Source organism: Canis aureus, chromosome 2 (assembly GCF_053574225.1).
Source record: "Canis aureus isolate CA01 chromosome 2, VMU_Caureus_v.1.0, whole genome shotgun sequence".
NCBI lineage: Eukaryota > Metazoa > Chordata > Mammalia > Carnivora > Canidae > Canis > Canis aureus.
The window spans coordinates 55,616,447-55,643,636 of record NC_135612.1 but is presented as its reverse complement, the minus strand read 5'-3'; the positions used below and the strand labels follow the sequence as shown (position 1 = coordinate 55,643,636).

The 27,190-nt window shown below is 43.4% G+C and overlaps 3 protein-coding genes and 1 long non-coding RNA gene across 8 annotated transcripts in view; 2 read left to right on the top strand and 2 right to left on the bottom strand.

The window, feature by feature from the left end:
- The window catches only part of BTBD1 (BTB domain containing 1), a 41,512-nt gene extending 34,177 nt beyond the window's left edge, over window positions 1-7,335 (top strand). Inside the window, exons 6-8 of the mRNA XM_077873705.1 lie at window positions 1,365-1,452; window positions 4,716-4,862; window positions 5,510-7,335. Coding sequence (XP_077729831.1) covers window positions 1,365-1,452; window positions 4,716-4,862; window positions 5,510-5,668 — 394 coding nt within the window. The 3' untranslated portion in view covers window positions 5,669-7,335. The remainder of the gene's footprint in view (window positions 1-1,364; window positions 1,453-4,715; window positions 4,863-5,509) is intronic.
- On the bottom strand, window positions 4,641-8,157 carry LOC144298649 (uncharacterized). Of its 2 annotated transcripts, none has more exons than XR_013365602.1 (3): window positions 7,818-8,157; window positions 7,141-7,296; window positions 4,641-4,962 (listed from the first exon to the last, which is right to left on the bottom strand). It is a non-coding gene; the product is annotated as an uncharacterized LOC144298649 (long non-coding RNA). The 2 variants fall into 2 exon arrangements; XR_013365601.1 differs by lacking the exon at window positions 7,818-8,157 and adding an exon at window positions 7,671-7,811.
- A 66-nt stretch (window positions 8,158-8,223) lies between these two features.
- C2H15orf40 (chromosome 2 C15orf40 homolog) lies at window positions 8,224-13,006 on the top strand. The gene is made up of 4 exons (XM_077873768.1): window positions 8,224-8,381; window positions 8,784-8,904; window positions 10,525-10,652; window positions 11,879-13,006. Exons 1-4 carry the CDS (start codon window positions 8,268-8,270, stop codon window positions 11,972-11,974), a joined length of 459 nt encoding a protein of 152 aa, XP_077729894.1. The 5' UTR covers window positions 8,224-8,267; the 3' UTR covers window positions 11,975-13,006.
- Window positions 13,007-19,408: 6,402 nt separating this feature from the next.
- Window positions 19,409-24,709, bottom strand: RAMAC (RNA guanine-7 methyltransferase activating subunit). 4 transcript variants are annotated; one of them, XM_077873789.1, is made up of 4 exons: window positions 24,567-24,709; window positions 24,066-24,114; window positions 21,306-21,484; window positions 19,409-20,589 (listed from the first exon to the last, which is right to left on the bottom strand). In XM_077873789.1, exons 3-4 carry the CDS (start codon window positions 21,473-21,475, stop codon window positions 20,403-20,405), a joined length of 357 nt encoding a protein of 118 aa, XP_077729915.1. In that variant the 5' UTR covers window positions 21,476-21,484; window positions 24,066-24,114; window positions 24,567-24,709; the 3' UTR covers window positions 19,409-20,402. The 4 variants fall into 4 exon arrangements, with proteins under 4 accessions (XP_077729915.1, XP_077729905.1, XP_077729916.1 ...); XM_077873779.1 differs by having other exon boundaries at window positions 21,306-21,515; window positions 24,567-24,708; XM_077873790.1 differs by lacking the exons at window positions 24,066-24,114; window positions 24,567-24,709 and adding an exon at window positions 22,455-22,569 and having other exon boundaries at window positions 21,306-21,515.
- Between the last annotated feature and the right edge of the window lie 2,481 nt (window positions 24,710-27,190).

Below are 27,190 nucleotides of genomic sequence, written 5' to 3'. Positions count from 1 at the left end.
ATATATATACATTTTTTGAGATGATTTTTAAAATAACATGGTCATAGAAAATAACTCTTCTTTTCCCATTGTTAAAAAGTAGAACTAAAAGTCTGAAAAGAGAATGCACCAAAAGATAAATGGGGGCTATCTTTGGATTTAGAAATGCTTTAAAATTACTTTGTTTGCTTAGCTGCATTTTCTAAATTTTTTTTTACAGAGAATATATTAACTTTTTAAAATAAACTGTAAATGATATATTTTAAAAATTTTAAGGTGGTCCTTGGACTGTACTGAGAGGTTGACATAGTATTAAGAGCATTGGCTTTTTGATCCAAGCAGTCCTGTACTTGTGTCCCAGACTTTTTGATATAGGCAAGTTTATTTCTCTTAAACCTCAGTTTCTTTTTTTTTTTTTTTTTAAACCTCGGTTTCTTGAACTATAACTGAAGATAATAAACACAATACTGTTACTTAGTTTATAGAGCTGTTATGATGATTAAAGGAAATAATTCACTTAAAAACCCAAAGCCCAGCACCCGGGACAGGAAGTAACTGGTGTGGTAGTGAGAACAATGATCACTCAAGTTGCTACAGAAGACGATTAGAGTCCCTGCTTTACGTTCACAGATCATCTCTGATCAGTCTCCCAGGGCTGTTTGTACTTACTGTCAGTTTTATACATTCATAAAATGGAGTGAGGTGGGTCTGTTTCTTGACTTGCCCATTGTTTTTGTGCGAAACCTCATCCTGATCCACCTGCATAAATTAGGTCCTGGCCACAGCACTGCACCACCAGTGTTCTGTGTGGCAGCCTGCTTTCTTCCCTGCTCCAATCACTGCCCGTAATTACTGATGGAGTCCTTTGCTCACTTGCCTGTTACTAGTGTCCTCCATTAGGCTATGGGTGCAGTGTGGGCAGACTGGCCTGTTGACCATTATTTCCCTGGTGCCAGGCCCACTACCTGAACCTGACAGGCTCTGAGTTAGGTATGCCTCAAGCTGTTAAGTTGTAGTTTGGGCTGTTGGGCTTTGGGCCTAATGATGGACACGTTTGTGTTCATGAAGATATGCAAACATATTTAGACTAATATACCATTAAAATTACCAATATAACAAAAATGGGTATTTAGGTTAAATTTTCTTTGACTCTCAAGAATTATAGTAGAGAAAAATTCTATTTAAAAGTGTTAGCATTAAGTTAAATTTACTAGAGTTTTGGTAAACAGAGGACACCTCCAAGGATGTCACATTTATGACAGTTCTCCTTTTTATGGGCAAAATTAGATATTCCAGGTAACACTTAAAAAAGTTTTATAAGCCTTCAGACTATGAATACTTACTGAATTATGTGTATTATTTTGTATTTGGCTTCATTCTCTCAGGTTCACAGTTAATAGAAGAATCTCTATAGTCGGATTTGGTTTATATGGATCTATTCATGGCCCCACGGATTATCAAGTGAATATACAGGTACACTTTCTTCCTCACTATATATCATCTCGAAATATAACCAATGTGATTTTACAAAAAGATCTCATTTTAACAAAATCCAGGTTTCAGTAGAATTATCAAAACCATCAGAAAGCCAGAACATTTTTGTTTTATAGCCGATCAAAGAGGAGTTTTAAGGGAATTGGGGTCCTTCACAGAAGCATTAGCATATAAAGAGCTCTCCTTTCTCCAGGAATACTTCTGCCGGCCATTCCTGTTGTGCATTGGCTGTCTTAAAACATCCACCTGCTGTTTTTCACAGCACTTGGAACTTTAGCCCTTGAAACTGTCTAATTTCTCAAAACTAAACACCTTCTGATTTCTGGTTGTTGGACTCTGCCCTGCCTCATTCTTGAGATGTGTTCCACCTCAGTTAGGTACCTCTCATTCCCTTCCAGTAAACCAGTGTTCTTCCACTATCGTGATTACACACCCAATTAGTAAAATCGTATTTGAAACACATCTATGAAGTGGACTTGTATTTACAAACTATGCACATGCAATGCAATACTGAATTTTGATAATTTTGCATAAGAAAACAATAGAAATGAGAAGAGGAAGTAAACAGTGTTTGAAAACTTTTATTAAAATAACTGCCTGGGATCCCTGGGTGGCGCAGCGGTTTGGCACCTGCCTTTGGCCCAGGGCGCGGTCCTGGAGACCCGGGATCGAATCGCACGTCGGGCTCCCGGTGCATGGAGCCTGCTTCTCCCTCTGCCTGTGTCTCTGCCCCTCTCTCTGTGTGTATGACTATCATAAATAAATAAAAATTAAAAAAAAATAACTGCCTTCCCTAAAATGTTATTAATACATTAGTTTTAATAGTGAAAACCTTGGTGACCTTTGTGTTCAGAATGCATCATTAGTTTTCCAAATATGGAACGATTCAGAGGTCTGATTGGATGATAGCTGAAAAAGATTCCTCACCACCTCACAAAGACACCTTGCTACGAATGTAAGAACCACATTATTGGCTTTGCTCGTGACATGCTCATAGTCTAATCCTGTTTGCTACAGTTATAGCAGAACTCGGTTGGGGTACCTGGGAGGTGCAGTCAGACCCCCAACTCTTGGTTTTGGCTCGGGTCGTGAGATGGAGTCCATCCCATGTTGGGCTCAGTGCAGAGTCTGCTTGAGAGTCTTCCTCTCTGCCCTTGCCGCTCAGGCTCTCAAATAAATCTTAAAAAAAAAAGGGATCCCTGGGTGGCGCAGCGGTTTGGCGCCTGTCTTTGGCCCAGGGCGCCATCCTGGAGACCCGGGATCGAATCCCACATCGGGCTCCCGGGGCATGGAGCCTGCTTCTCCCTCTGCCTGTGCCTCTGCCTCTCTCTCTCTGTGACTATCATAAAAAAAAAAAAAAAAAAAAAAATCTTAAAAAAAATTCAGCTGATGGGTGCCTATCTGGCTCTGTCAGAAGAGTATGCAACTCTCGATCTCGAGGTTGTGACTTTGAGCCCCTCCTTGGGCATAGAGATTATTTGAATAAATATTTTTTGAATAAGAAATCAGCTGATAAATTTACATCACTGATGTAAATTTGTTACTCTTACAAACCAGTTAATGACATTTTAAATATTTTTAACAAATTGAGGTTCAAAACCCACTGAAATTATTTATTTGAAAGATTTCAATGGTTAGAAAATTTTATTTTTCTTGTGTTAAGTACAGTAAAGCCATAGCAAACCTCTGAGGGGTATAAAGGCTTTTCATGAGCACTCCCCATTTCACTTTATAAGTAGTGTTAAGATCCTATCCCAGGAGGATCCGTGAACCCACTTAAGCAGGCTGTATAATCTGCAGACCCAAGAGAGGGCATCAGGGATATAGGTATATTGAAATGGTAGAATAATAAAAACTGAGTAAAATGAGTAGAAATAGGACTTGTGTTTATTTTCTTCCCCCAGTGGCTAGCGTCACGCCCCCTCCAGATCCACCACCAGGCAGATCCTCCTCGGTTTGAGTCTCAGCTCCACCACCTCGAGCTGCGATCGTGGGCAAATAATGTAGTGTGTCTCAGCCTCAGTTTCCTTGTCTGCTGTGGCAGCCGTGGTGCCCACCGTATAGCTTTGTGATGGGATGCACTTGAAGTGTTTGCAACATGATCTGCCACTGGTGTTGCTGGAGTTTCTAATAGGTGCTCAATTGGGCAGCAAAATTGGAGTTTCTAATGGGATTCCTACAGCCGCCTTAGGAGGAAGGCAAAGCAGGGTTTCCACCAAATGAAACAACTGGGGCTCAGGGAAGTGTGGCAGTTTGCTGTGGATTATACTGCCACAGCCAGAACCTGGGGCTTACTACTTTACCCCAGGACACCAGCATGCTGGGTCTTTTAAGTTTTTTATGGATCTGTGATCTATGTATAGAAAAGTGCACGTATTTCTAAGCAGTACGTGTGTTTCACTTTTCACAAACTGAACACACTTGTGCAGCCAGCAGCCAGATCAAGGAACAAGATGTTTGAGCGCCCTGGGAGTCTCCCTGTGATCTCTTCTGGTCACTATCCCTGCAGAGATGACCACTGTCCTCACCTCACACAGCATCTACTGGTTTGGTCTTTTTTACCATTCCTGTTTTTATCTGATGTATGCAAAAAAGGCAGGTCTGTGAGCCTCCGCCTCTGCACCTGCTGCCCCCTCAAATGGACCTTTGTAACCCGGGGTGGGCTCTAACTGGAGCTTTTAAAGCTCTCCTCTGTGCGGCCTAACCCCTTCCTGACAAGATAAAATTCTCCTCCACTGAACTGCTTGACCTTATGCATAGCCCTTACTACAAATGCTGTACTGAGTTGTCACTGTACATAGGTCTAGTGGCTGGAAGTTCCTTGAGGGTGAGTCCTTCAGTGCCTGGCACAGATGATGGAACAAAATTGAAAACACAAGGTTTTCACATTTTTGATATATGCATACTTGAATACTGCATTTCAGGTCATTTTAATTCAGTAAATAACATTTAGACATAGGAAATGGCTCTGCAAATTTTCTAGCGGCAAGACTAGCAAGGCGCAAAGGCCCATTTTCCACAGTATCTAAAATCCAAGCGTTCTAAAACCAGTTCCCCGAACTGTGTGTCTTCCGCCGAGCTCATGAGCTAGCATCCTCCCCACCCCTGACTGCCTGTTAGAGCTGTCTCTGGGGGTGAGAAGAATTACACGGCAGAGACACAGCCGCTGTTTTAAGGGCTCTGTATTTTCTGAAACTTTAGTTACATCAACTGAAGTGTATCTTCTCTTTGAAACATTTCAGATCATCGAATATGAAAAAAAACAGACCCTGGGACAAAACGATACTGGATTCAGTTGCGATGGAACTGCTAACACATTCAGGGTGATGTTCAAAGAACCTATAGAGATCCTGCCCAACGTGTGCTACACGGCATGCGCAACACTCAAAGTAAGGGTCTTCCAGGATGTTCCAGGGGGTGAACTGGTGGGTTTCTTCTTGCATGTCACAGCAATTTTCCACAGAAGCTGAGAGTCACTGACAGTAAAACCTTTAGGATGAGGAGAAAGACGGAAGCTGGGAGCTAAGACATAGCCCTTTGAGCAGGAGATTAATGTTTGACAGGAGATAATTATTAAAACCATTTCACAGGATGCCTGGGTGGCTCAGCAGTTAACCGTCTGCCTTTGGCTCAGGGTGTGATCCTGGAATCCCAGGATCAAATCCCACATCAGGCTCCCTGCATGGAGCCTGCTTCTCCCTCTGCCTGCGTCTCTGCCTCTCTCTGTGTCTCTCATGAATAGGTAAATAAAATCTTTAAAAAAATAAAACCATTTCACTCTTGTCTAAAAGCTGACCGCTACAGTCAGTATTTTTAATCATTAACTGGCTTTAATGATTTTAAATGATTTAAAATTTAATGATTTAATGATTTTCTGCTACTTTAAAGTAGCAGAAACTTTATTTTCCATTAAATGGCTTAACATAAAATTTCATATAAGAACTATAATGAAATATAATAGATCATTAATCTAATTAAAACACATTAAATTGCTTATTAAGTGAAAATGACTAATGAACCTTTTGTTCTCATTTAGGGTCCAGATTCCCACTATGGCACAAAAGGATTGAAGAAAGTCGTGCATGAGACACCTGCTGCTAGCAAGACTGTTTTTTTCTTTTTCAGCTCCCCTGGCAATAATAATGGCACTTCAATAGAAGATGGACAAATACCAGAAATAATATTTTATACATAATTTAGCATTCTCATACATCTTGGCTAAATAGTACCATACTGTCTAATCTCAAAGGCATAAAAAACTGGCCACAAAAAAATAGTTTGAGCGTCATGAATATTTATAATTGTAAGATAAGAAACATTTTAGTTTCTTAGAGGAGATGAAGAATGTTGATTTAAATCTCTGCATGGTTTAAAAGCAGAATTTCCATTTTCTTATAACCTTAAGGGAAAAGAGAACTGGATTCTCTTTTTAAAGAGAACTTAAAAAAAAAAACCATGCGGTTCTTTCAGCTTTATCTTGTATAATTTTGTAGATAGCTGACTCACGGTCTTTCAACAGTTTATAGAAAGATCCTTGTTTCAGACAGCTGGTAGTGTTGTTGCTTTAACTGTTGTGAAGATCAGAGGAGTTGGACTTACCGGCTTATGTATTCTGAAGGTTACATGAGCTGAGATGGGTCAGTGTTCCTGCAGAATTCTCATTAATTCCCATAACTAATTTCAGAAAATTAAGAAAATTGACTTTATATTTGGAGTTTTGAAGTAATCAGTTGTTAGCATTTGGAATATTGCTAAAGTTGGCCTAATAAAATGCCCAAGAAAATTTTCCATGTATTTACAAAAAAGGATATTTTATAATAGTATATAGTCATGTGTTACATAGTACGGTTTTAAAATATAAATGGAGTTTGTATAGATTCACAATAATATGACATAAACAGAATATAAAGGTATAGTCTAGACTGGATTCTGTATCACTAAAGTGCAGCACTGTACTTGTATATCTGTATGGGGGATGCTCCTGAGAATGCCCAAGATTGAGATGGCGCTGGTGGTGGTGGCCAGGCGATAATATTACAGAACAAGAAACAATAAAATACTGACCTTTCTAACAGCTACTTTGAAATTTTAAAGATATCCAACAGAATCACTCCTGCTGAAAGTATACTTTCTGTCACCTACACAGTTCTACCTGAGGGAAGATGAGTTTCATATTTATGGCCTCTTGTGTCACAGGTGCAGCTGTATTAGGAGGGGATAGGAAGTATGCCTGGTAGAATAACATTTACGTACTTTTTTATAAAGCAGAATTTTTATATAAATACTTTTTTCCCTTGAAAGTGATTATCTTGTAAAAAAATAAAACTTATGTGTAATTAAGTTGTATCAAATAGTTTGGTGAGATTGTTAAAAATCACAGTTCTTTTAAGTAACAATGTAAAAAGAATTGAGGTTTTCTAAATAATAGTAATTAGGACAAAAAAATTCTCATCCAAAATCGTACTTCCTTTTATATTTTCAAGAAGGTAGTGAGGTGTGTTGGTGGCAGAGGTCTCAGAATAGCTGAAGAAGGGGCATTTTTCTCTGGTAACATCGTCTTAGGGCTCTAAACCTCAGTTAACTGGAAAATCTATGGGGTGTGTGGCTCTGGTTAACTAAAGATTAACCAGCAAACACTCTGTAGTAACTTATGGGAAGTACTCGTACCTTACAAAGTATGGTGTGCCCTGGGTCAGTTCATGTGTTTTTGACATTCGAAGCCTTTTGGATGCTTCTCATGTGTGTTGTACTGAAGGATGATTGTAACTGAAGGTAGCTGTAGAGGGTGTAAGGACTGGAACTGTTGACTGATGTGGACATCCCCTGGAATTTGAAAAAAAATAAATACCTATTATCCTTTTATTTTATTATTATTATTTTTTGTCATTGTCTTTTCTTCTGAAAGCTGAGTGTAAGACACCGTTTTGGAATAAGGGTTCTAGTTAAGTGAGGTTTAATTTTACATTTAGGAAGTACTGCCACACAAATGATGCCTGGCTGCTGCCTTAGGGCCATAGAGCAGGAACCTCTGCTGCTTGATCTCTTTTGGGGCCTCCGGTTTTCCCCCTTGTGCTGCCCTCAGGAGGGCGAAGGGAGACTACTCCGGTCTTGACTCCGACCAGTGTTCCTAACAGCCTGAGTGTCGCCGCGTGAGGCGCCGACGCGGCCGGGATGAGGTACGTGGTTAGGAGGCCCACCTCCCAGGCAGATTCCGTGGTCGAGAAGGGGCGTCGGGGGGAGCAGGGCTGAGCCCCGGGCTCGCTCCCCGGCTGCACTCCCGAAGGTCCCGGAGATGATGGCTCTGGCCCCCGCCCTCATGCCCCACGTCGGCGGCGGGCGCCCACCTCCGGCCCCACCGGCCGCGCCGCAACACACGGGGCTGCCCGCCTCCAGCTTCGTCTCCTGCCGTTCCGCACGTCAGAACGGCACTTCCTGTCCTGGACAGCGGGCGGCCCTCGGCGCCGGCACCGGGCGGGGGCTCCTGGCCCTGGGCTAGCCGCGCCGCTCACTGCGACCCTTTACTCGCGAGAGCAGAGAAGACCAGCGGTAGCACGGCCTTCCTCCCGGCTGGGTGCGGCGAGGGGTGCGGTAGGGGTAGGGCCGTCACTGCCCGGACGGATCCCGGCCCAGCTCTCCAGCCTTCCGGGACGAGCCGCCACGCTCCCGCCGGCCGCGGGGTCGCCCTCGAGCCGGAGCGGGGGCGCGAGGCTGCCAGGCCGCTCCCGCCCGCCGCGTGCGCAGGCGCAGAGGGCTCTTCCGGCGCCGCTCCGCCGCCGCCCGGCTCCCCCGCGGGGATGCTGCGGCTGGGCCGCGGGCTGAGGCGGCTCCTGTCGGCACGCGGGGCGCGAGCCTCCGCGGGGCTCCCCCTGGGCGCCGAGATGCCCAAGAAGGCTGGTGCGACGAACAAGGCCAGTGCGAGCCCCGTGGCAGGGGGAGGGGGGGAGGCGCGCGGGAGAGAGGCGGGGCGCGGGGGCTGCTGCGGCCTTCCGCCGCCCTCTGGCCGGTGACTGGAGCCGGCGGCTGTGGCACGGCTCCCGTCCCCTCCGCTCCCCCGGACGCACACCTCCGGCCCGGTGGCTCGCGGCGTTGGTCAGCGCGTGCTGCGGAGGTGCGAGGACGGGGAGCCCGGGCCGATCGGGCGGATCGGAGGGCTTCGTGGAGCACTGATTCCTAACGCTTGGGAAACCTCTCCCGGTGGCCAGAAATCCCCGCGCGCGACTGACTCGTCTTGGTTAACGCGAAAGGGAGCCACACGTGTGGGAAGGTATCCTCTAGCCCGTCAAGTTGTCGAGTGGTGGTTGTCGTTCTAGGGGAAGAGCCAGGAGCCAGAGAGACCACCTCCTTCCTTAGGCCCTGTGACGGTGGATCCCAGAGGTAGTGTCACCATAGCCATCCGCGCCAAGCCAGGGTCCAAACAAAACGCTGTGACAGGTATATGTGGACATGAGGTGGGAGTCACGGGGGCCCCCTCCATCCTCCCTCTGCCTGGGGTAGCTCAGAGTTGATCCGTCCAGTTGGTCTACTTCTCGCACGTGGGATTAGACGCTTCCCCATTTTAAAATTCTAGATTCTAATGTAAAGGTGTAAATCCAGTGTCAAAAGTGAACATACGATGCTGAAAGCATACCAAGTATGCTTTCTAAAATACGGTATTTTAGAAAGAGCACATGTAGACAGATGGGTAGCCTAGAATTAACTAGTTTGTCCTATTTCAGAGCTAGAGGCATTGGCCAGAGAAAGAGAGAAGAGACAATTGGTTGAGTTTAATGACCATCGACCCAAGGAGGAAGGGAAAACCTGGTATCTGAGAGCTCTGGTCTGGGCCCAGTTCTCTCTGTGGGGTGGGGTACTGGACTAAGAGGCTTTCAGTCCGTTCCCTGGAGCCCAAAGGTGCCTCAGAGATCTCTTAGGTGGGATGCTGGTCGGTCAACAGGCAGGGCTCCAGAGGAGCTGTGTTTCCATCTATTGTACATGTTGGGAGTCCAAGGGAACTTGTGTGGGGGTGGGGGTGGGGATGGTATTCTGGGTGGGGAAAGAAGTTTGAGGACCATTGATCTGAATTGTTGTGAGGGTCTTTCTCTTTTCTCTTTTTATACTTTGAAAACAAGACCTGAGAATTCTCAGGATTGCGGTGTTGGGCCTCATTTGTGCTAGTGGCCATATTAGCTTGGCTGTGTGTGGGCTGCACCCACCGTGGCCAGTGTTCTCTGAGGAGTCCCAGTGAACAGTCTGCTTTCGGCATATGTCATGTGTCATTAAATCCCAGGTGCCATCAGCCAGGAGGTACACAAGTATTTTGTGTACTGGCAAGACAATCCACATGAATGCTTTCTTCCCACCTATTGAGAGACACAGTAGGTGCATTTGAAAGGTACTGAAGTGTGGAAAATGGGGACATCTTAGAACTGGAATTGGTGACAGGACAGGAGGTAGGTTGTTGTGCCACCTAGTGCTTGTCTATTCTGTGGCCGCGTCATTCAGGTGGACAGGGCGTAAGTTTGTGAAAATGGCTGTGTGACCCCACATGGGGACCAGCTTATGCTCACTTGCAAGCTCCTTTGAGTACATATTTCTCTTTCTCCAGAATAACCATGGAGAACTAGAACTAGGTTGTGCCAAGTGCTATGTAAATGTTTAAATGCTGTATTATAAAAGCATTAAGAAGCATTCCACATAAGCTCAATCTAGCTCAGTACTCCTTTTCCTGATGACAGAACCTGTGAATTTGCCCATTCACACCCAGCTCCTGGTCCTGCCTTGGGGCTCTCTCTTCCTATCAATTGGGCAATTTCTAGTTGCCTAAGGCACGGGACACTAGGCCTGTCTTGGTCCACAGGGCAGGGTAAATGTCGGTTTTCTCTGGCTTTGTTTCCTGAAATGGTGGAGGCATATTTATCATGTTTATGTTCCCTCAAGTGGGAGTAGTTTACTTGCTCATTTCTTCATGCAGTAGTTATCAGTGAAAAACCCACTCTGTGCCAGGCAACTGCAAACCCTTTTACAAAATATCCTTGCTCCTTAAGGATACAGTCCTCACTGATTTCATTCCAGACGTGACAGCAGAAGCCGTGAGCGTGGCCATCGCAGCTCCCCCATCAGAAGGAGAGGCTAATGCCGAGCTCTGTCGGTACCTTTCCAAGGTCCTGGAGCTCAGGAAGAGTGATGTGGTTTTGGATAAGGTAGGTCTCTCTCTCTGGAAACAGCTTCGATAATTACACATTAGCCATTCTTTTATAAAAATGGATTCTTTTCCAAGTAGTTGAAAAATTAGGTTTTTTTTTTTAACTCTCATTTAATCACTAAAATGTGTGAGTTTTGTGTAGTCTTCATTCCTGATGCCCTGATCCTTACTTGGACTGACCATGTTCTGTACGTGTTCTTTAGCTACCTTTTCGAGCATTTTCTTTCTACATGTATCCCTGTACCTGCTGTCAGATTGATCTTGCTTGTCTCTTCCTTCAAGTCATCACTATACTGACAAATCTGAAAGGGTTCCTTTAGGAAGAGAGAAAGCCAGATGAAATCATTAGTATTACGAATTTTCTGTAAGTGTGGGTATCAGAATCACCTGGGAATGATGTCTGAAACACACATTCCTGGGCATCACTCTAGACTTACTGAAACATTATTTGCAGGAGTGAGATCCAACTATGCTTCTAGAGATACACTCTTTAGATCAGGTTCCAGTGGGCATTCAGAGTCTTTGGTTAAAAGGCTGCATCTAAAAATTTCTCCCATTGGGCCACTTCCCTCAATATATCTCCCACCTGTGGCAGGTCATTTCTGATTCTCTGTCGGTGCACACACTCTGACATTTGCCTGAAAGGCACTTCCCACTCTTCTACCCCTATAGATAATCCTTGCTCAGATCTTACCTCCTTTAAAGGATGTTTTAAAATGAAACCCTTGGCTCAGTTGGTTGTGGAATTACAGCATTTGTGCTTTTTTTTTTTTTTTTTTTGGAGTTTTCAGAAATATGTAACAGAACAGCAATTTGTTCTATATTTGGAATTATTTTTATACAAAGTTTATATAAAACCCCAGTGTTTGGTAATTTACAAATAATTTTTCACTTTTAATTTAAACAAAGAAGTACTTAAAAATACAATAATCTACATCTGGACTCTCTTCATTTTGAAATTTTAATGCCAGTTTTTATTACAGAAATCTATGTATGAAGGTAAAAACCCTGCAGAGTTGTACACATTAGTAGTAAGGTGGAATCTAAGAGAGTCTTCAGTTAGACCAGAAATCCAGAAATGACCGAGAGAAAGCAATAGCTTAGTCCACCTGTGGCAGCCCCCTAAAGACACAGCTGTGATGGATGCAGCTGAGCTCTGCTGTCTCTAATAGCACTAAAATGTTCAGTGGGTCATCCTGACACCATTTTTTCCTTTTGGTCCAGGGTGGTAAATCTCGTGAAAAAGTGGTGAAGCTATTAGCATCCACAACTGCTGAAGAGATCTTGGAGAAATTAAAGCAACAAGTCGAGAAGAAATAAAAGCAAGTTATGAGAAATACATTCTTGAGAAGCTTTTTAAATTGCTATTAGTGAAGAGGCTGTTAAGTAGGAAAATATATTTCAGTGCATGGAAGAATATGAAAAAAAATTAAGAATAGGACTCAAAAAAGAAGCAGGAATTTTAAAAGTACTTCTGTTCAATTCAGGTTCTAACATCCCTGACCCCAGAGAGGTTGGAACATTAGTCCAATCTCATCGCGCTACACAGGAACAGCTGGAAGGGATCTTTAAGCCCCTTTCATCCTGTGGTGGGGCTTCCAGAAGTTGAGAGACTTGTTCAGGATCACATCGTACAGGATGGCAGCTAGAACCAAGACCCTTTGACTCCTGGCTGAATGCAGTTTATCCTGATTGTAAATGAAGATTATTTCCACAGCACTTCCAGTGTTCTGAGGATTCCCTTCTCTAGAGTTTACAAGTGACAGAAGAAAACCCGTCACACTGTTTTGTGGTCTTACTTTATATTTTAAAAGGCTTATCTAAATACAAAAATGCTTTTTTTGTCTTTTTAAAACTCTATGGAGCATTTTGTGAAAAAGTAAATAGTAATCAGGACTTATAATTTAATGTTAAGTATTTTGGGGAAGTCACTGAATTTTCATCCTCATTGGATTGTAACTTACAGTCTTCAAACTGGTAGTTCTTATGAATCTCCAAAGATCCTTAAAAGAAGCAGGCCTGGAAGCTACTTTCAGTATTTGTAAAGGCCTATCAGAAATCATATCTACAAAAAAAATTTTTTTTAAATCATATCTACATTAAAGCTTCAGAAGCTAATAATAAATACTTTGTTTTTAAATATCCAATGCAAATTATAGTGACTTGGGCAGATAAATAAGTTCATTATCTTTGCTGATCAGAATCAAAGCTGATGTGTGCTTTTGTCTAAGTATGTGAGAAAATGTACTGGTAGACAAAATGTTTAAAAATACAAAATCTCAAAAAAATAAAATAAAATAAAAATACAAAATCTCCAAGAAGGACCAATAATAAAAACTACTGATGGTGAAAGAGCTGGGAAACAGTCATCTAGTACAAGTCTTACTCTGTTGATAGGAACCAAGGACAAGAGTCACCTGGATTACCCAAGATCACAGCCAACACTAACGACAGAACATGAGTTATGCTCACTGCCTTCTTTTCTAACCATCAAGCCATACTGCCTCCAAATGTGCTTCTGTAGTACCTGGTCTTGGCTTCAAAACTTTTCCTACTCTCTCCCTATACATTCCAATATGTTAGCTCTAAAGGCATTTTACTTATGTTTTTTGGATCACGGTTAAGATGCTTTCCTTGACAAGAGAAACCCAGCTCTATCTGGCTTATACAATAAAGGAATTTGCCCAATACCTGGCAAGTTCAGAGGTAGGGTTTACTTAGGGATTAGTCTGATGCAGCAGCTCAGTAATGTCATAAAGGATCCCTTTCTTTCCTTCCCCTGACTCACTAGCTTGCAATGCCAGTTTCATCCTTAGGTCCCACTTCCTTCACAGAGGCAAAAAGGCAACAGCTCTAGGCTTCATGTCCACGTTACCCCCTCCAGCAGGAAAAGAGGCCACTCAGAAAAGCTCTGCTATTTTCCAAAAGCTCTCAGCTTCTCCCCACTCCTTTGGTGTCTAGGGGGTGGGGAGAAGCAGATGTAGGTGGCAACTTTGCAATGTTTAAAGTTCCAACAGCTAAAAACTTAGACTTCAGGAGGCAGTTCTCTGGGCTGTGGGCTGCCAGCATACCCTCCCTCCCCCTTTTATAGATTCCAGGGATTTGGTTAAGTAGTTTCCTGAGCTGTAATACAGAATATAAATTTAAAAACCCATTGTGACCCCAACTACAGATTTTTATTTTTTTGATTTTATTTTTTAAAGATTTTGTTTACCTATTCATGAAAGATACAGAGAGGCAGAGACAAAGGCAGAGGGAGAAGCAGGCTCCCTGTGGGGAGCTGGACGTGGGACTCATTCCCAAGACCCTGGGATCACAACATGAGCCGAAGGCAGATGCTCAACCACTGAGACACCCAGATGTCCCCCAACTATAGGTTTTTAAAATGTAACTAGAGACTAAAATTTTTAAGAAGCTAGATTTTCAATTTACATCCAAGAGGTGGCACCATAACGCAACAGCAGAAAGCCACACAATTTGAAGGGACTAACCGTTCCTTTTGAAGTGAGCAGTACTAGTAGGAAATGTCTTCTGTAGTACCTACCAGTGTCACAGATCCTTCTTGTCTGGTCTTGGAGACATTTCTTAGGCTTATCCCCTCATTCCTTGAGTTCAGTGTGGGCCAGTGAGGTGGTAAACACCCTGGGTACTTGGAGGTCCCAGCTCAGTACCTCAGTGGAGTCAGCATGGCCCCGAATGTCTCCTTTCATTCTCCAGCTTTCAGAAATCCCATTTAGTTGGTGTTTTTGAAAATGCAATCAGGCTGAAAAATTGGCAAGGGATTTATTTCTAAACACAATGCCAGGTTATTAATTCGAGTGAAGGACACACCTGCCAAATAGACTTATAGTGGGATCCTCTAGTGAGTACATTCTGTTGCTTTGGGAAATCTCTTCAAGAAGCCAGTCATCATTTGAAGATGCTTGGATTCAGAACCCAGGAAATTAGGGGGTGGGGCAGAGGAGCTATGACCATCTGAGATAGACTCTATCTCATCATCCCTTCTCCTGGGATAACACTGGATGTGGACACTTCCTGGCACAGGAGCTCCCCTTCTCTAGGCTTGGGAAAGACCACCAACTTCTGCCCACACATGTGTTCCTCTGACAGTCTTTCTTATTCAATTGATAGTTTTCAGCATTTTGTAATCCTTTTCTAGCTGTGTGCCCCAGGGCCCAGCCAATCCCCTTGTATGGGCAAACAGTCTGGGCACACTTGGCAGCACAGTTTATAAACTCAGTGGTCATTTCTACATGAAACTCCTCCAGAAGTGGTTTTACTATCACATTGGCTTTCCGATTGTTTCAGAGCCTTCCGTTTCCCTAGAGATACGTTGGGGGGTTGGAGAACTGTGGAGAATAAGGGAGTCAAGTCAACAGAACTCCAGGCCTTTAGTCCTCTTCCCAAACTGTGCTGTCATTATGGTAGCTGCTAGGCACATGTGGTTACTGAGCACTTGAAATGTGGCTACTCAAACTTTTAAAAAAATAAAAAGCATAATGGAAATAAAGGCCATGTTGCAAACAACAAAGAAGAGGCTGAAAATATGACAATCTGGAGGCCAGGATAGAGAAAGGTGAGCAAAGAAAGAAAATGACAAGGCTAAGTCAGGCAAAGGGAAGTCAACACAGACATAATTGAGATTCTGAAAAAGAACCCCCAAAACTGAACAAAGATTACAAGATATAATCAAGAAAATACTGAAAAAAAAAAAAAAAAAGATTTTAAAGAATAAGAAGTGCAGTGTCCCGGGGCGGGGGTGGGGGGAACACTGACAAAGAATGATTGACAAGGAGATAAAACCTAGTAAAGGTCTCTGATTTCAAAAGCAAAAAAGCCCATGGCCATCTAGACAAACAGCTGACGTCCTAGGAAGGAAGAGGGGAGACAGGTACATGTACATTCGTATGTTACTAATGGGAATGTGAATTACTAAGTGTTAGTTAGAAAATATGACAATAAAAATACAGGGTTTTTGTGTGTGTGTGTGTGTGTGTGTGTTTAAAGATTTTATTTATGAGAGAGAGAGAGGGCAAGTAGTGGGCAGGGGCAGAGGGAGAGAGAGAGAAGCAGACTCCCTGAGGAGCAAGAAGCTTGATGCTGGAGCTTGAACCCAAGATCCCAGGATCATGACCAGAGCCAAAGGCAGTCACTTAATTGACTGAGCTACCCAGTGGCCCCAAAATACAGATGTTTTAACCTAATACTACTTTGGAGAATACCTCATAGAACACATAAAAATGTGAAAAAGGCAAAAAAGGGAACACTAATTGTCTACCTATAGAAGAACAGAAAATCCATTCTATAGAGTATTAGGCTGTTAATTTTTCATCTATAGTTACTGACCTGGAGTGATGTCTATTATATTATGAGCAAAAAATAATATATGTGTGTGTATATATTTATATATACAATCTCACTTTAGTAAAAAAGGAAAAATACAAATGTATATAAAGTTTACAGTTCTTTGTGTTGGCATGGTAAAAGAGAAGCATGCACAACAGGCTATAATTGCAGGGTGAGTACAGATTCTTCCTACTGGTGGTGCTTCACTTTTATAATGTTCATTATTTTGTATGCACACCAAACATACATTTTAAAATGAGCAAACACTCAAGTGAAAAAGCTCTGGGCTTTAGCAATTAGAGCAGCTTTATTTATGTAATTCAGACAAAGGCTGGAGATCCTTTAGGGAGTTAAAGGCACTGGCAGTGGAAAAAAACCATGAGATCATCATCACATCATCCCCTGAAGCTGTCTCAGGAGAAGTCACTGAAACCCAGAGAAACTGGTTTTTAATACATGGTTTTAATACTGGTTTTTCTAACTGGTAATTAATACATGGGGCTTTGTGTGTCCCTTAGGGACAGGAATGAAAACACCAACTAACCCATCAGCCCATGGAGACACTGGGGAAGGACCTGTGAGCTGCATTTCTTGTACCCAAGTCAGCCCAGAGGTCCCCCCACATCCCACTCTACTTCTGGAGGCACAGCTGATACCCATGATGCATACTTTCTGTAAATGCTTTCACTTAATTCTGCAAGGGGCAGTCAGATTAGATGTTAGCAGTTTTGGCGGAAGACCTGTCCTCTTCATTAACCTGTTCTCCCATACCATCCTATAAATCTTAAAATATGGGGGGTATTACCCACAGCTTATCTTCACTTTCCCAGTCTGAGGGCATTGGTAACCAATTCCTCAGATAAGAATGTTTCTCAGGCACCTGGCAGCCTCAGCAGTGGTACAGGAATTGAAGCTATGTAGCCCTACTGATGAGCCCAGCTAGCCAGCAGGACCCAGGCCATTCTTTCCCAGAAAGACCATGGGTTCAGGGATCTCTGCTACTGTCCTTATTTTCCTCAAAAGCTGGTCCTAGTAGAGGTCTAGACTTCTGGAAAGGAGGAGATGCTTGCTCAAGGCTACCTTGGAGTCCAGTGGTATAATCTATTTGAATCTACTTGTTGGGGATACAAAAACTAGAAGGCAAAGGCCAGGGGCATAGGTTTCCTTAACAGCCAAAACTGTGTTTGGGTTGAATGAATCAAACAGGATAGGTCTAGGAAAAACTTTTAAGGAGTTAAAATAACGGTCTTCAGAAACAGTGTGGTGCTTTTATTAGAATCCAGAATTAATGTTATCAGTAGTATTCAGGGCAGAAGATCATTTCCTTCCATTTTAGTATTCTAAACTAAAAGCTGATATTTCATAACTCTTAATTCTATCATCAAGTTCTAGATTTTCCTTTAGGCACCAATTAGCAAAGGGAAAATTACATCCTGTCTGTTGAGCATTATAAGGAATGCAAATTTGAAAACCAAAATCATTCTAGAAATCTCACAAGATGTCTTTTTCCTGTCTGGTTTCAAGAGTTCAAACTATCCTTAGAGCTGTGACCCATGGTTATGAATACTTTAGATAACCTCAAATCCTTCTAGCACTCAAGAAAGAAAAAAAACAAACCCTTCTATCTTAAGTCTCAAAAGGATATTAACCTGGTGTTTCCATCATCAGCATTTGACATTTTTAAATCAGTGCCAATTTCCAAACAGCAAATGCTACTAATTTTAGCTCAATATTTACATAAATTTTCTTTGATATTTGAAATGTTATATTTTGAAGGATATAGTTTCTTCTTTTGCTAATTCATATACTAATTCATGTAAGAATCACAAATCTTTACTCTCAAAGTCTCCTGCCCTACCTTATCTTCTATCAGTTACTCGACATCCTTTAGATCTACACTGTGCTTTACAATTTAGAAATTCCCTCTCATTGGTCAACAGATGTTTATATGGTACCAGTTATGTGCCACTGGGGGGTTAATAGTCAGAAACTCTAGTTTCTATCGTAAGCACTTGTATGTTTGGTCACTTACGTTTATCAGGACCCTGTGAAGACTGGCAGGGTGAGTATTAGCCTCATTTTTACAGGAGAGCAAATAAGCTCCTGTTTAACTAATTTTTCTCAAGGTCATACACTTAGTAAGGACAGGAGTGGAAGCCAGGACTCCTTATGCTTAATGCTTTAGGCTATTACAACAGACTATTTGAGGTTAGTTACATTTGGCACTATTTTAACTTTCTTTTAAATTATCCTTAATTTTTTAAAAATGTTACTTTGTCTTTCCCACATAAAGCAGAAACCATGACTTTTACTTCCTCTCGGTTTTTAGCATATAGGGGTGAGTCTAATGGTGACTTTTTTTTTTTTTTTTTTTTTTTATGATAGTCACACAGAGAGAGAGAGAGGCAGAGACACAGGCAGAGGGAGAAGCAGGCTCCATGCACCGGGAGCCTGACGTGGGATTTGATCCTGGGTCTCCAGGATCACGCCCTGGGCCAAAGGCAGGCACCAAACCGCTGCGCCACCCAGGGATCCCAATGGTGACTATTTAAAAACCAACAAAAAACCACCACCACAGAGGCTACTCATGCAGAATGCAGAAATAATTCATACTCAAAGGACTCTTATATTTTCAAGTAGGGCTGATACTCAAGCCATCTGTGATCATACTGTATCAGGATTAAAATATTTAAATACTGCAGGAAAATAACCTTTCCTTGAGGCTTCCTGAGACCCATCCCTCACTCCAACCCTGCCCCATGTACCCATGGGTCCCCCTAATTAGTGCGAGTAGCTGGCACAGCAGAGGACCTTCAGGATCCTGTTCTGAAGCTGTGGCCAGCTACTATCCCAGCAAGTCAGTACTGTGCTTTATTGGTTGACAAGATATTTTTAAGATCTTGGGGTACAGTGAAGCCATTCTTAATTCTCTAGGCTATCTATAGTATCAAGATAAAGATGTAACAGCACTATGCCTACTGATGTAATTAGAGGGGTACAGGGAAAACCCTTATCTTACTGTTAAAATTTTATGTACCTCTTAGTGTGAAGACCTGATTTATTAGATCCTTTCCAATCAAACAACTACCTGAAAGGATTGCTCTTCAGGAAGGGGAGTGGAGAGGAGAGCTGGATCCCAAGCATGGAAAAGTAGTGCCTGGAGAAGTCAACCTCAAGGCCTAGAGTGGAGTGCTAAGAGAGAAGGCAGCAGAAGGCAGATTTAGGAAGTTGCCTTTATATTCTTTTTCCCTATGATGACATTTCTACTCTTAATACTACTCTTAAGCCAAATAAGCCTTTTCAACAGATTTGAAGGAAAAGTGCAAAAAAAAAAAAAAAAGAAAAAAAAAAAAAAAGCCAGAGGGTTCATCATATTAATGGATGCTCTAACTGCCAAAACTCGAGAAATTGCTTAATCTTGTATTTTATTTGAATTACACCATTATAATGGCCATTAAAGTGATCTGGAATAAAATGATCAGTCTAAAAGGAAGTTATAGCATCACTATACTTATACAAGAGGAAGCAGCAAAAGTGCACATTTGGAAGTGAATATAATACCGTACAATCAAGTCATTGGTACATTAAATACCAGAAAAATCAGTAGTCAGAATGCAGCATTATATACATACTACAGGAAAGGAAGGGGCAACATTTACACAGACTTTTGTATAACATGTGAATTCTGATCTGCTTCGTTTAAGTTAGCAAAAGCCTTACAGTTTGCAATGAAATGACTGTGTGCCCCAATCTCACCACCACTAGACACTGAAACTGAGGAGGGTCCCTTCCTCAGTTTACCGCTTTGTTCTTGATATCCCTCTAAAAAAGATAAAGCGATTGTGGAGCTGACTCATACCTGGAATAAGTAATGATAAAGTACCATGGTCATGACAACAAAAGCCAAAAGAAGCATCTACAACTGTTTTACCTTTAACTGCTGATGTTACGTACAATACAAGTAAGCATAGTTGTACATTCATGAGTTGACTGTACCAACCTCTGTAAAAATTTAGGAATGAGCACATCTGAGTATATGGATACTTCCTTACCTTACAAAGTAGAATCAAGCATTTTCTACTTCAAAGTTTTTATTTCTGTGTAAAACAAAGAACTCCTGGAGGTCAAACAAGGAAAACAGACACCAAATTCAAAGCACTATTAAGCCAGGAAACAGAAGAATCTGAGGTAGAAGTCAGGCAATATAATCCACAACCTTTTAGGGGCATACTGAACCATCACATCTCCGGTAAGATTTCATTTTTTTTTTTTTTAAAGTCACAAGTCCCAAAAAGTTAATAATCCATTCTCTGAAATCATGTAAAACTATGACCAACAGAAGATACAAACTTTTGTCATGTTAACAGAGGAAATGGTTTTACTAAGAGCGGCTGACATTCCATCAATAGTAACCATAGGGAGGCCGCTGGTTGTAACCATAGTGTCCATACTGGTGGGGGTAGTAAGGTTCTTGTCTGTGCTGTGGGTAATTGCTACCCCAGGATCGTCCATGCCACTGATTGGATCGATTGTCACTTGGCCACCCCCGTCTGCTATCCCTACCTCGAAACTGTCTGTTATCTTGCAACCTATAACAAAAAACAAAGAGATTTTTATACTTCTTTAAGTAACACAAATGACAAATCTATTCCAGTGCATTTTATTTCTCAGTCTAATACTCTGTAAATAAGAGAGTAAAAAACATTTTTCTCTGCAGAATGTTATATACAGCCCCAGTTGTTCAAAACTTCCCTAAGATTTAAATCATTCTTCCAGTATTATACTGGATACACTTTGCAGAGAAATAGGAAGATCACAACACAAAACTCACAAAATGATAGTTTTGAATCAAACAATTCTATTGGATTATACAAAAACAGTATGGTCATTTATTCCTTTTATCTACTTTGAATTATTAAGTAGATGAAATTTCTGTTGTATAACTTTCTAAAGTAAAACCAAAGATAATGCCTTCTTTATGGAATCCAGCACAAGTTTTGTAGAAGATTCTAGGTTTGTATAGCATATTTGCAGAGAAAATAAAATGTTAGTCCACAGAAGGAACATTTTAAGAAAGAACATTAAAACACATACACAATTGAACAAGGGAAAAAATAAACAGTGCTGACAAAATATTAAAGCAAAATGTATCAGCCACTCACTGTGTGTAGGCAGGTACCAGGCACGAGGTATACTATACTTAACAGAAACACTGGTCCCTGCCCTCACTGGCCTTATGGGCTCACAGATTAAAGCTATCCTCTCCCACATCAGGTATCTGCATGTCTCCTGAAGTAATACATACCGATTGCCTCTGTTTCTCTGGTTCCCACCAGCTCTGCTATTCCATTCCTCAATGATTGGAGGGGACTCAGGAGGGCGTTTCAGGTATTCCTGGTACTCTTTGTCATCTTCTGTGAATCTACTGGCAAACATCTCTTCAAAATTGGGAACAGCTTCAGAAGTGTCTGTCATTCTGAAATTCTGTACAGTTTTTAATGTTTTTGTGAGAATTCTTAAAAAAAAAAAAAAAGACTGTGTCACCAGACAGTGAAAAACTAAGAAATGACTAATTTTAGGCAAGGTATTCATAAAAGTCTTTGTATACTTTTAAACCATTTTAAGTTTTAAACATTCAATTCTGTAATATATGCATTGTGCTAACTGGTGCCTGAGATACAAAGATGAACAATAGGTCATGGTCTCAAAAAAAAAAAAAAAGGTCATGGTCTCTATCCCCAAAGAGCTCTCAGTCTAGTCTGAGACAGATGCGGTATAAATACGAAGAGAGAAACAGTGAATGTCAAGAAACAAAGCTGGAGGGCAGCCCGGGTGGCTTAGCGGTTTAGCGCTGCCTTCCGCCCAGGGCGTGATCCTGGAGACCCGGGATTGAGTCCCGTCTCCCTGCGTGGAGCCTGCTTCTCCCTCTGCCTGTATCTCTGCCTCTCTCTTTCTCTCTTTCTCTCTGTGTGTGTCTTATGAATGCATAAATAAAATCTTAAAAAAAAATAAACAAAGCTGGAAAAATAGGCAGGGACTGAACTGTGAAAAACTGTGTTCAATGTAAACAACTCTGCACTTATCCTGGTAGGAAAGGGGGAGTCCTAAACCTAAGTGGTTTAAGCAGAGAAACCTAAAGAGCAAACTATCAGGAAGGACCACTTTTCTAACAGGTAGAGAAGAGATTAGTGAGGACAGACCAAAGGCAGATTACTGTGGTACTGGAGGGCTCAATCTGCGGCAATAACCCCGAGCACAGTTTTCTAAGAACTCCAGGAAACATTAATTCGATATTGGGAGAAGAGAGGAGAATAAAGGATAACTTCCAGGCTTCTAGCCAAATAACTGGATGTGCTGCGGTGCCATAGGTACCACAGAAAGAAGCGTGGGTGAGGATACTGTCTGAAGTTAGTTATGGTCTGTCCATCCACATGGAGAGCCAACTCCAAGTTACCTATCTGTAACTGAGGACTCGGGTGATGATAAATGTGGGCGACATCGGCAATTTGTTGGTGGCTAATGCTATAAGAATGGATGAGATTCCTCAGGAAGAATGTGGAATGAGAAGAGTATGAAGGAACAGAATCCTCAACACGGACCTATGAGGAAGCTGGAGATAAAGAAGGGGGAAAACAACACACACAAATAAGAACCAGGAGAGCTCCCCACAGAAGGCAAGAGGATAGTATGGTCCTCTGTGTTAAATGGCACAATGATAGAACCAAGAAGAGAAAATTAGAGTTAGCCATTAGGAGGTGATTATTTTAGAGTACTAGGGATTGAAGCAGGACTGTAGTTCATTAAGAAGTAACTGGAAGGTAAGAAGTAGAAATCTACAGATTACAGACTAGGCTTTCAAGAAGCTTTGCTGAACATGAGGGAAAGAAAAGGGCAGGAGCCAAGGGGTTGCTGGGAGATTATCTCCAGTTTTTCCCAGGACAGTGTACCTGAGGTTGTTTATAGAAAAAGAAAACCAGTAAAAAAGACTGAAAATACAGGAGAGACATGAAAATGGAAAGGCAAATAGACATTTAAATGAACAGCTACTAGCTACTGAAGTTGAGGGTACTTTAAAGGCATCCAGTGTACTCTGCTCTGTAACAAAATGAAAAATATATAACTATATAACTATAGATACTGTCTAAGGGCCAAAAACACCCTGAAACCTGTTCTCAGCTGGGTTCCCCAGGCCAAGTATGGATTCATTCAGGTAGTATTTCTGCACCCACATCCCGAGAGAGAAATATGTGGCTTAGGCTACAAGAGGGCTCATCCTTGAGAAGCCAGGGAACAGAGAGTTCACTCACTTCATCTTTATCTAGGACTTGGAAGCCCGCTCAACCAGGACTCTGTAGGCAGGCCCCCCCACCCCCTTGTCTGCCCTGGCCAAGCAGCCGTCAGTGCTCCCATCCCTGCCTCTCCTAACCCAAACTTCATCTTTCTGCTCTCTGCCTCAAGACTCCTAAAGCCTATGTTCTGATTTGGGACATATGTATCATCACACTAAAACTTTAAAACCAAATCTTTCCCTCCTGTCTGACATCCTAAAATCATTTTTCTTCCCATATTACTTCAATTTACAGTAAAAGCCTTTGACAAAGACACATGATGGCCAAAGACAACTTCATTAGTTTTTCCTCCAAATTCCTCAAAACATAGGCCAATATTTATACTCTTGCCCTCGTCCCAACAAAACTAAACCAGGAGTATTGTGTGGATGCAAGAAGCACTACCCAGAAATTTTCTCCTTGAGGGTACTGCCCTCAGGCTTTCAGGGTGTCCAGGATCGGCAAACTGATGTCAAACCCTCAAAGCCAAGAGATGATGGGTCATAAATTCAGCTAAGGAAGATCGTGCCAGGATCTAGAAGAATCCCAGGAATCTGCACAAGGACGACCCATATCCCCCCACCCCCGACGGGGAACGAAGAGTATAAGGCAAACAATGCTCCTCTGTTGTTACATGTTCTCCGCGATGCCGTCCCGCAAGTGGACAGACACCTTCATCAGCTCATCAGTGAGAATGAGATTTAAACAGAATTCTGGCGCATCTGAGCTTTACTCACCCCAGCAATCTGAGGCAGCTGCAACGTGTAATGTTTATGTTGTTTCGATCTGTGGGAGAGAAAAAAACCCACTTGATTCCCTTGAAGAAAACCCTCAATAGGTGTGTGGGGTGGGGGGGCGGTGGCTGGATCTCGGTGCCCCGCGGGGCCTCCCAAACCAGCACGCCCCTCGGAGCGCGGAGGGGAACCGGGCACGTTCTCTCTGTGGAAGGGGAGGAGGAAGGGCTCAGCCCTCCGGACTCGTCCCGCAGCACTTCTAGTTTATAAGTTATATCGCACGCAACTCCGGTGGGGGGTACCGACGCCGGACACCGCTGCTCTGGAGACGCCCCAGGCCGCCCCCAGGGCCCGGCCCGGCTGCTCCCTCCCGGAGCGCCTCCGCGCCCCAGACGCCAGGGCAGGCGCAGGCCGAGGGGTCCCCTCTCCGTGCGGCCCTTCGGCTCCTCGCTCCCCGAGGCCCCCCTCGGGCAGCAGGCCCGCCGCACACGCAGGAGCACCCACCTCTGGCCCACACCGCGGCCAAAGGATCCGCCACTACTTCAGCTCTCCAAGGAAACGGAGCCACCCCGGCGGCAGGCCGACATTCGCCCGACTTCCGCTTCCGGCGGGCAAGCGCGGGGGCGGGCCTGCCGGGTCTCGCGAGATGACGGGCGCGCAGTGCGAGTCCCTCCGCGTCTTTGGAGGGCCGGAGGGGGCTGCGTGCGGAGTGTGGCTGGCGGCTCGCGGCTCGCGGCTCGCGGCTCGCGGGACGGGCGATGCCCTGTGTGCGCCCTCAGCCCGCGCGCCCCGGGCGGGACACGGCGTCGGGGTGTGTGTGTATGTGTGTGTGTGTGCGCGGTGCCCCCTGGCTGGGCGCCGGGGACCGGTGGGGACGAGTGGGGAGCGTTCAGGAAGAGGGCGGCGGTGGCGGCGGGCACGAGCGCGGGGCTTCCAGCCCGGCCGGCCGCGGAGGAGCGTGTCGGAGGGAGCGGTCGGCGCTCAGCTGCCCCTGGGCGGGCGCACCGCGCGGGATCCCCAAACGGTGCGCCCCCTCTTGTTGGCACGCCCGCCAGCCCCCCCTGGAAGCCGGAGGCCCGTAATTGATGCCATTCCACCCCTCTCCGTTTACTGCCCACCCCACCCGTGGTCAAGTTCTGTCGAGTCCGCCTGTGCGGGAATCTGGCGTCCGTGCCCTCTGCGTACCCGCTGCCTGCACCTCCCCCAGGCGGTTCTCAGCATCCCCTGAACAGAGCAGGCGCGCTGCTTTCCGCTCAGATGTCCTTCCTGCAGCATCCCCGGCTTGCCAGCTGCCAGCGCAGCGGTGATCAGAAATCTGCACCTGTAGGCTCACGGCCACATTGATAACTTGGATTCAAAACTCTTTTTCTTCTGCTGTCCCCCTTCCTCCCTTCCCGTGGGGTGGCCAGACCGTGTGAAGCACCTCCTGCACGAGTTACCGTTACCTTCCTAGAGCGTGCTCCTCCTTTCTCTTTGGAGTTGCCTTCCCGCCCCATCTTCTTAAGATGTTAAAAATCTGTCCTTTAAAGTCAGATCAAACAAGACAGGGATGTCCACTCTCACCACTGCTATTCAACATAGTACTGGAAGTCCTAGCCTCAGCAATCAGACAACAAAAAGACATTAAAGGCATTCAAATTGGCAAAGAAGAAGTCAAACTCTCCCTCTTCGCCGATGACATGATACTCTACATAGAAAACCCAAAAGTCTCCACCCCAAGATTGCTAGAACTCATACAGCAATTCGGTAGCGTGGCAGGATACAAAATCAATGCCCAGAAGTCAGTGGCATTTCTATACACTAACAATGAGACTGAAGAAAGAGAAATTAAGGAGTCAATCCCATTTACAATTGCACCCAAAAGCATAAGATACCTAGGAATAAACCTCACCAAAGATGTAAAGGATCTATACCCTCAAAACTATAGAACACTTCTGAAAGAAATTGAGGAAGACACAAAGAGATGGAAAAATATTCCATGCTCATGGATTGGCAGAATTAATATTGTGAAAATGTCAATGTTACCCAGGGCAATATACACGTTTAATGCAATCCCTATCAAAATACCATGGACTTTCTTCAGAGAGTTAGAACAAATTATTTTAAGATTTGTGTGGAATCAGAAAAGACCCCGAATAGCCAGGGGAATTTTAAAAAAGAAAACCATATCTGGGGGCATCACAATGCCAGATTTCAGGTTGTACTACAAAGCTGTGGTCATCAAGACAGTGTGGTACTGGCACAAAAACAGACACATAGATCAGTGGAACAGAATAGAGAATCCAGAAGTGGACCCTGAACTTTATGGGCAACTAATATTCGATAAAGGAGGAAAGACTATCCATTGGAAGAAAGACAGTCTCTTCAATAAATGGTGCTGGGAAAATTGGACATCCACATGCAGAAGAATGAAACTAGACCACTCTCTTTCACCATACACAAAGATAAACTCAAAATGGATGAAAGATCTAAATGTGAGACAAGATTCCATCAAAATCCTAGAGAAGAACACAGGCAACACCCTTTTTGAACTCGGCCATAGTAACTTCTTGCAAGATACATCCACGAAGGCAAAAGAAACAAAAGCAAAAATGAACTATTGGGACTTCATCAAGATAAGAAGCTTTTGCACAGCAAAGGATACAGTCAACAAAACTCAAAGACAACCTACAGAATGGGAGAAGATATTTGCAAATGACATATCAGATAAAGGGCTAGTTTCCAAGATCTATAAAGAACTTATTAAACTCAACACCAAAGAAACAAACAATCCAATCATGAAATGGGCAAAAGACATGAACAGAAATCTCACAGAAGAAGACATAGACATGGCCAACATGCACATGAGAAAATGCTCTGCATCACTTGCCATCAGGGAAATACAAATCAAAACCACAATGAGATACCACCTCACACCAGTGAGAATGGGAAAAATTAACAAGGCAGGAAACAACAAATGTTGGAGAGGATGTGGAGAAAAGGGAACCCTCTTACACTGTTGGTGGGAATGTGAACTGGTGCAGCCACTGTGGAAAACTGTGTGGAGGTTCCTCAAACAGTTAAAAATATACCTGCCCTACGACCCAGCAATTGCACTGTTGGGGATTTACCCCAAAGATACAAATGCA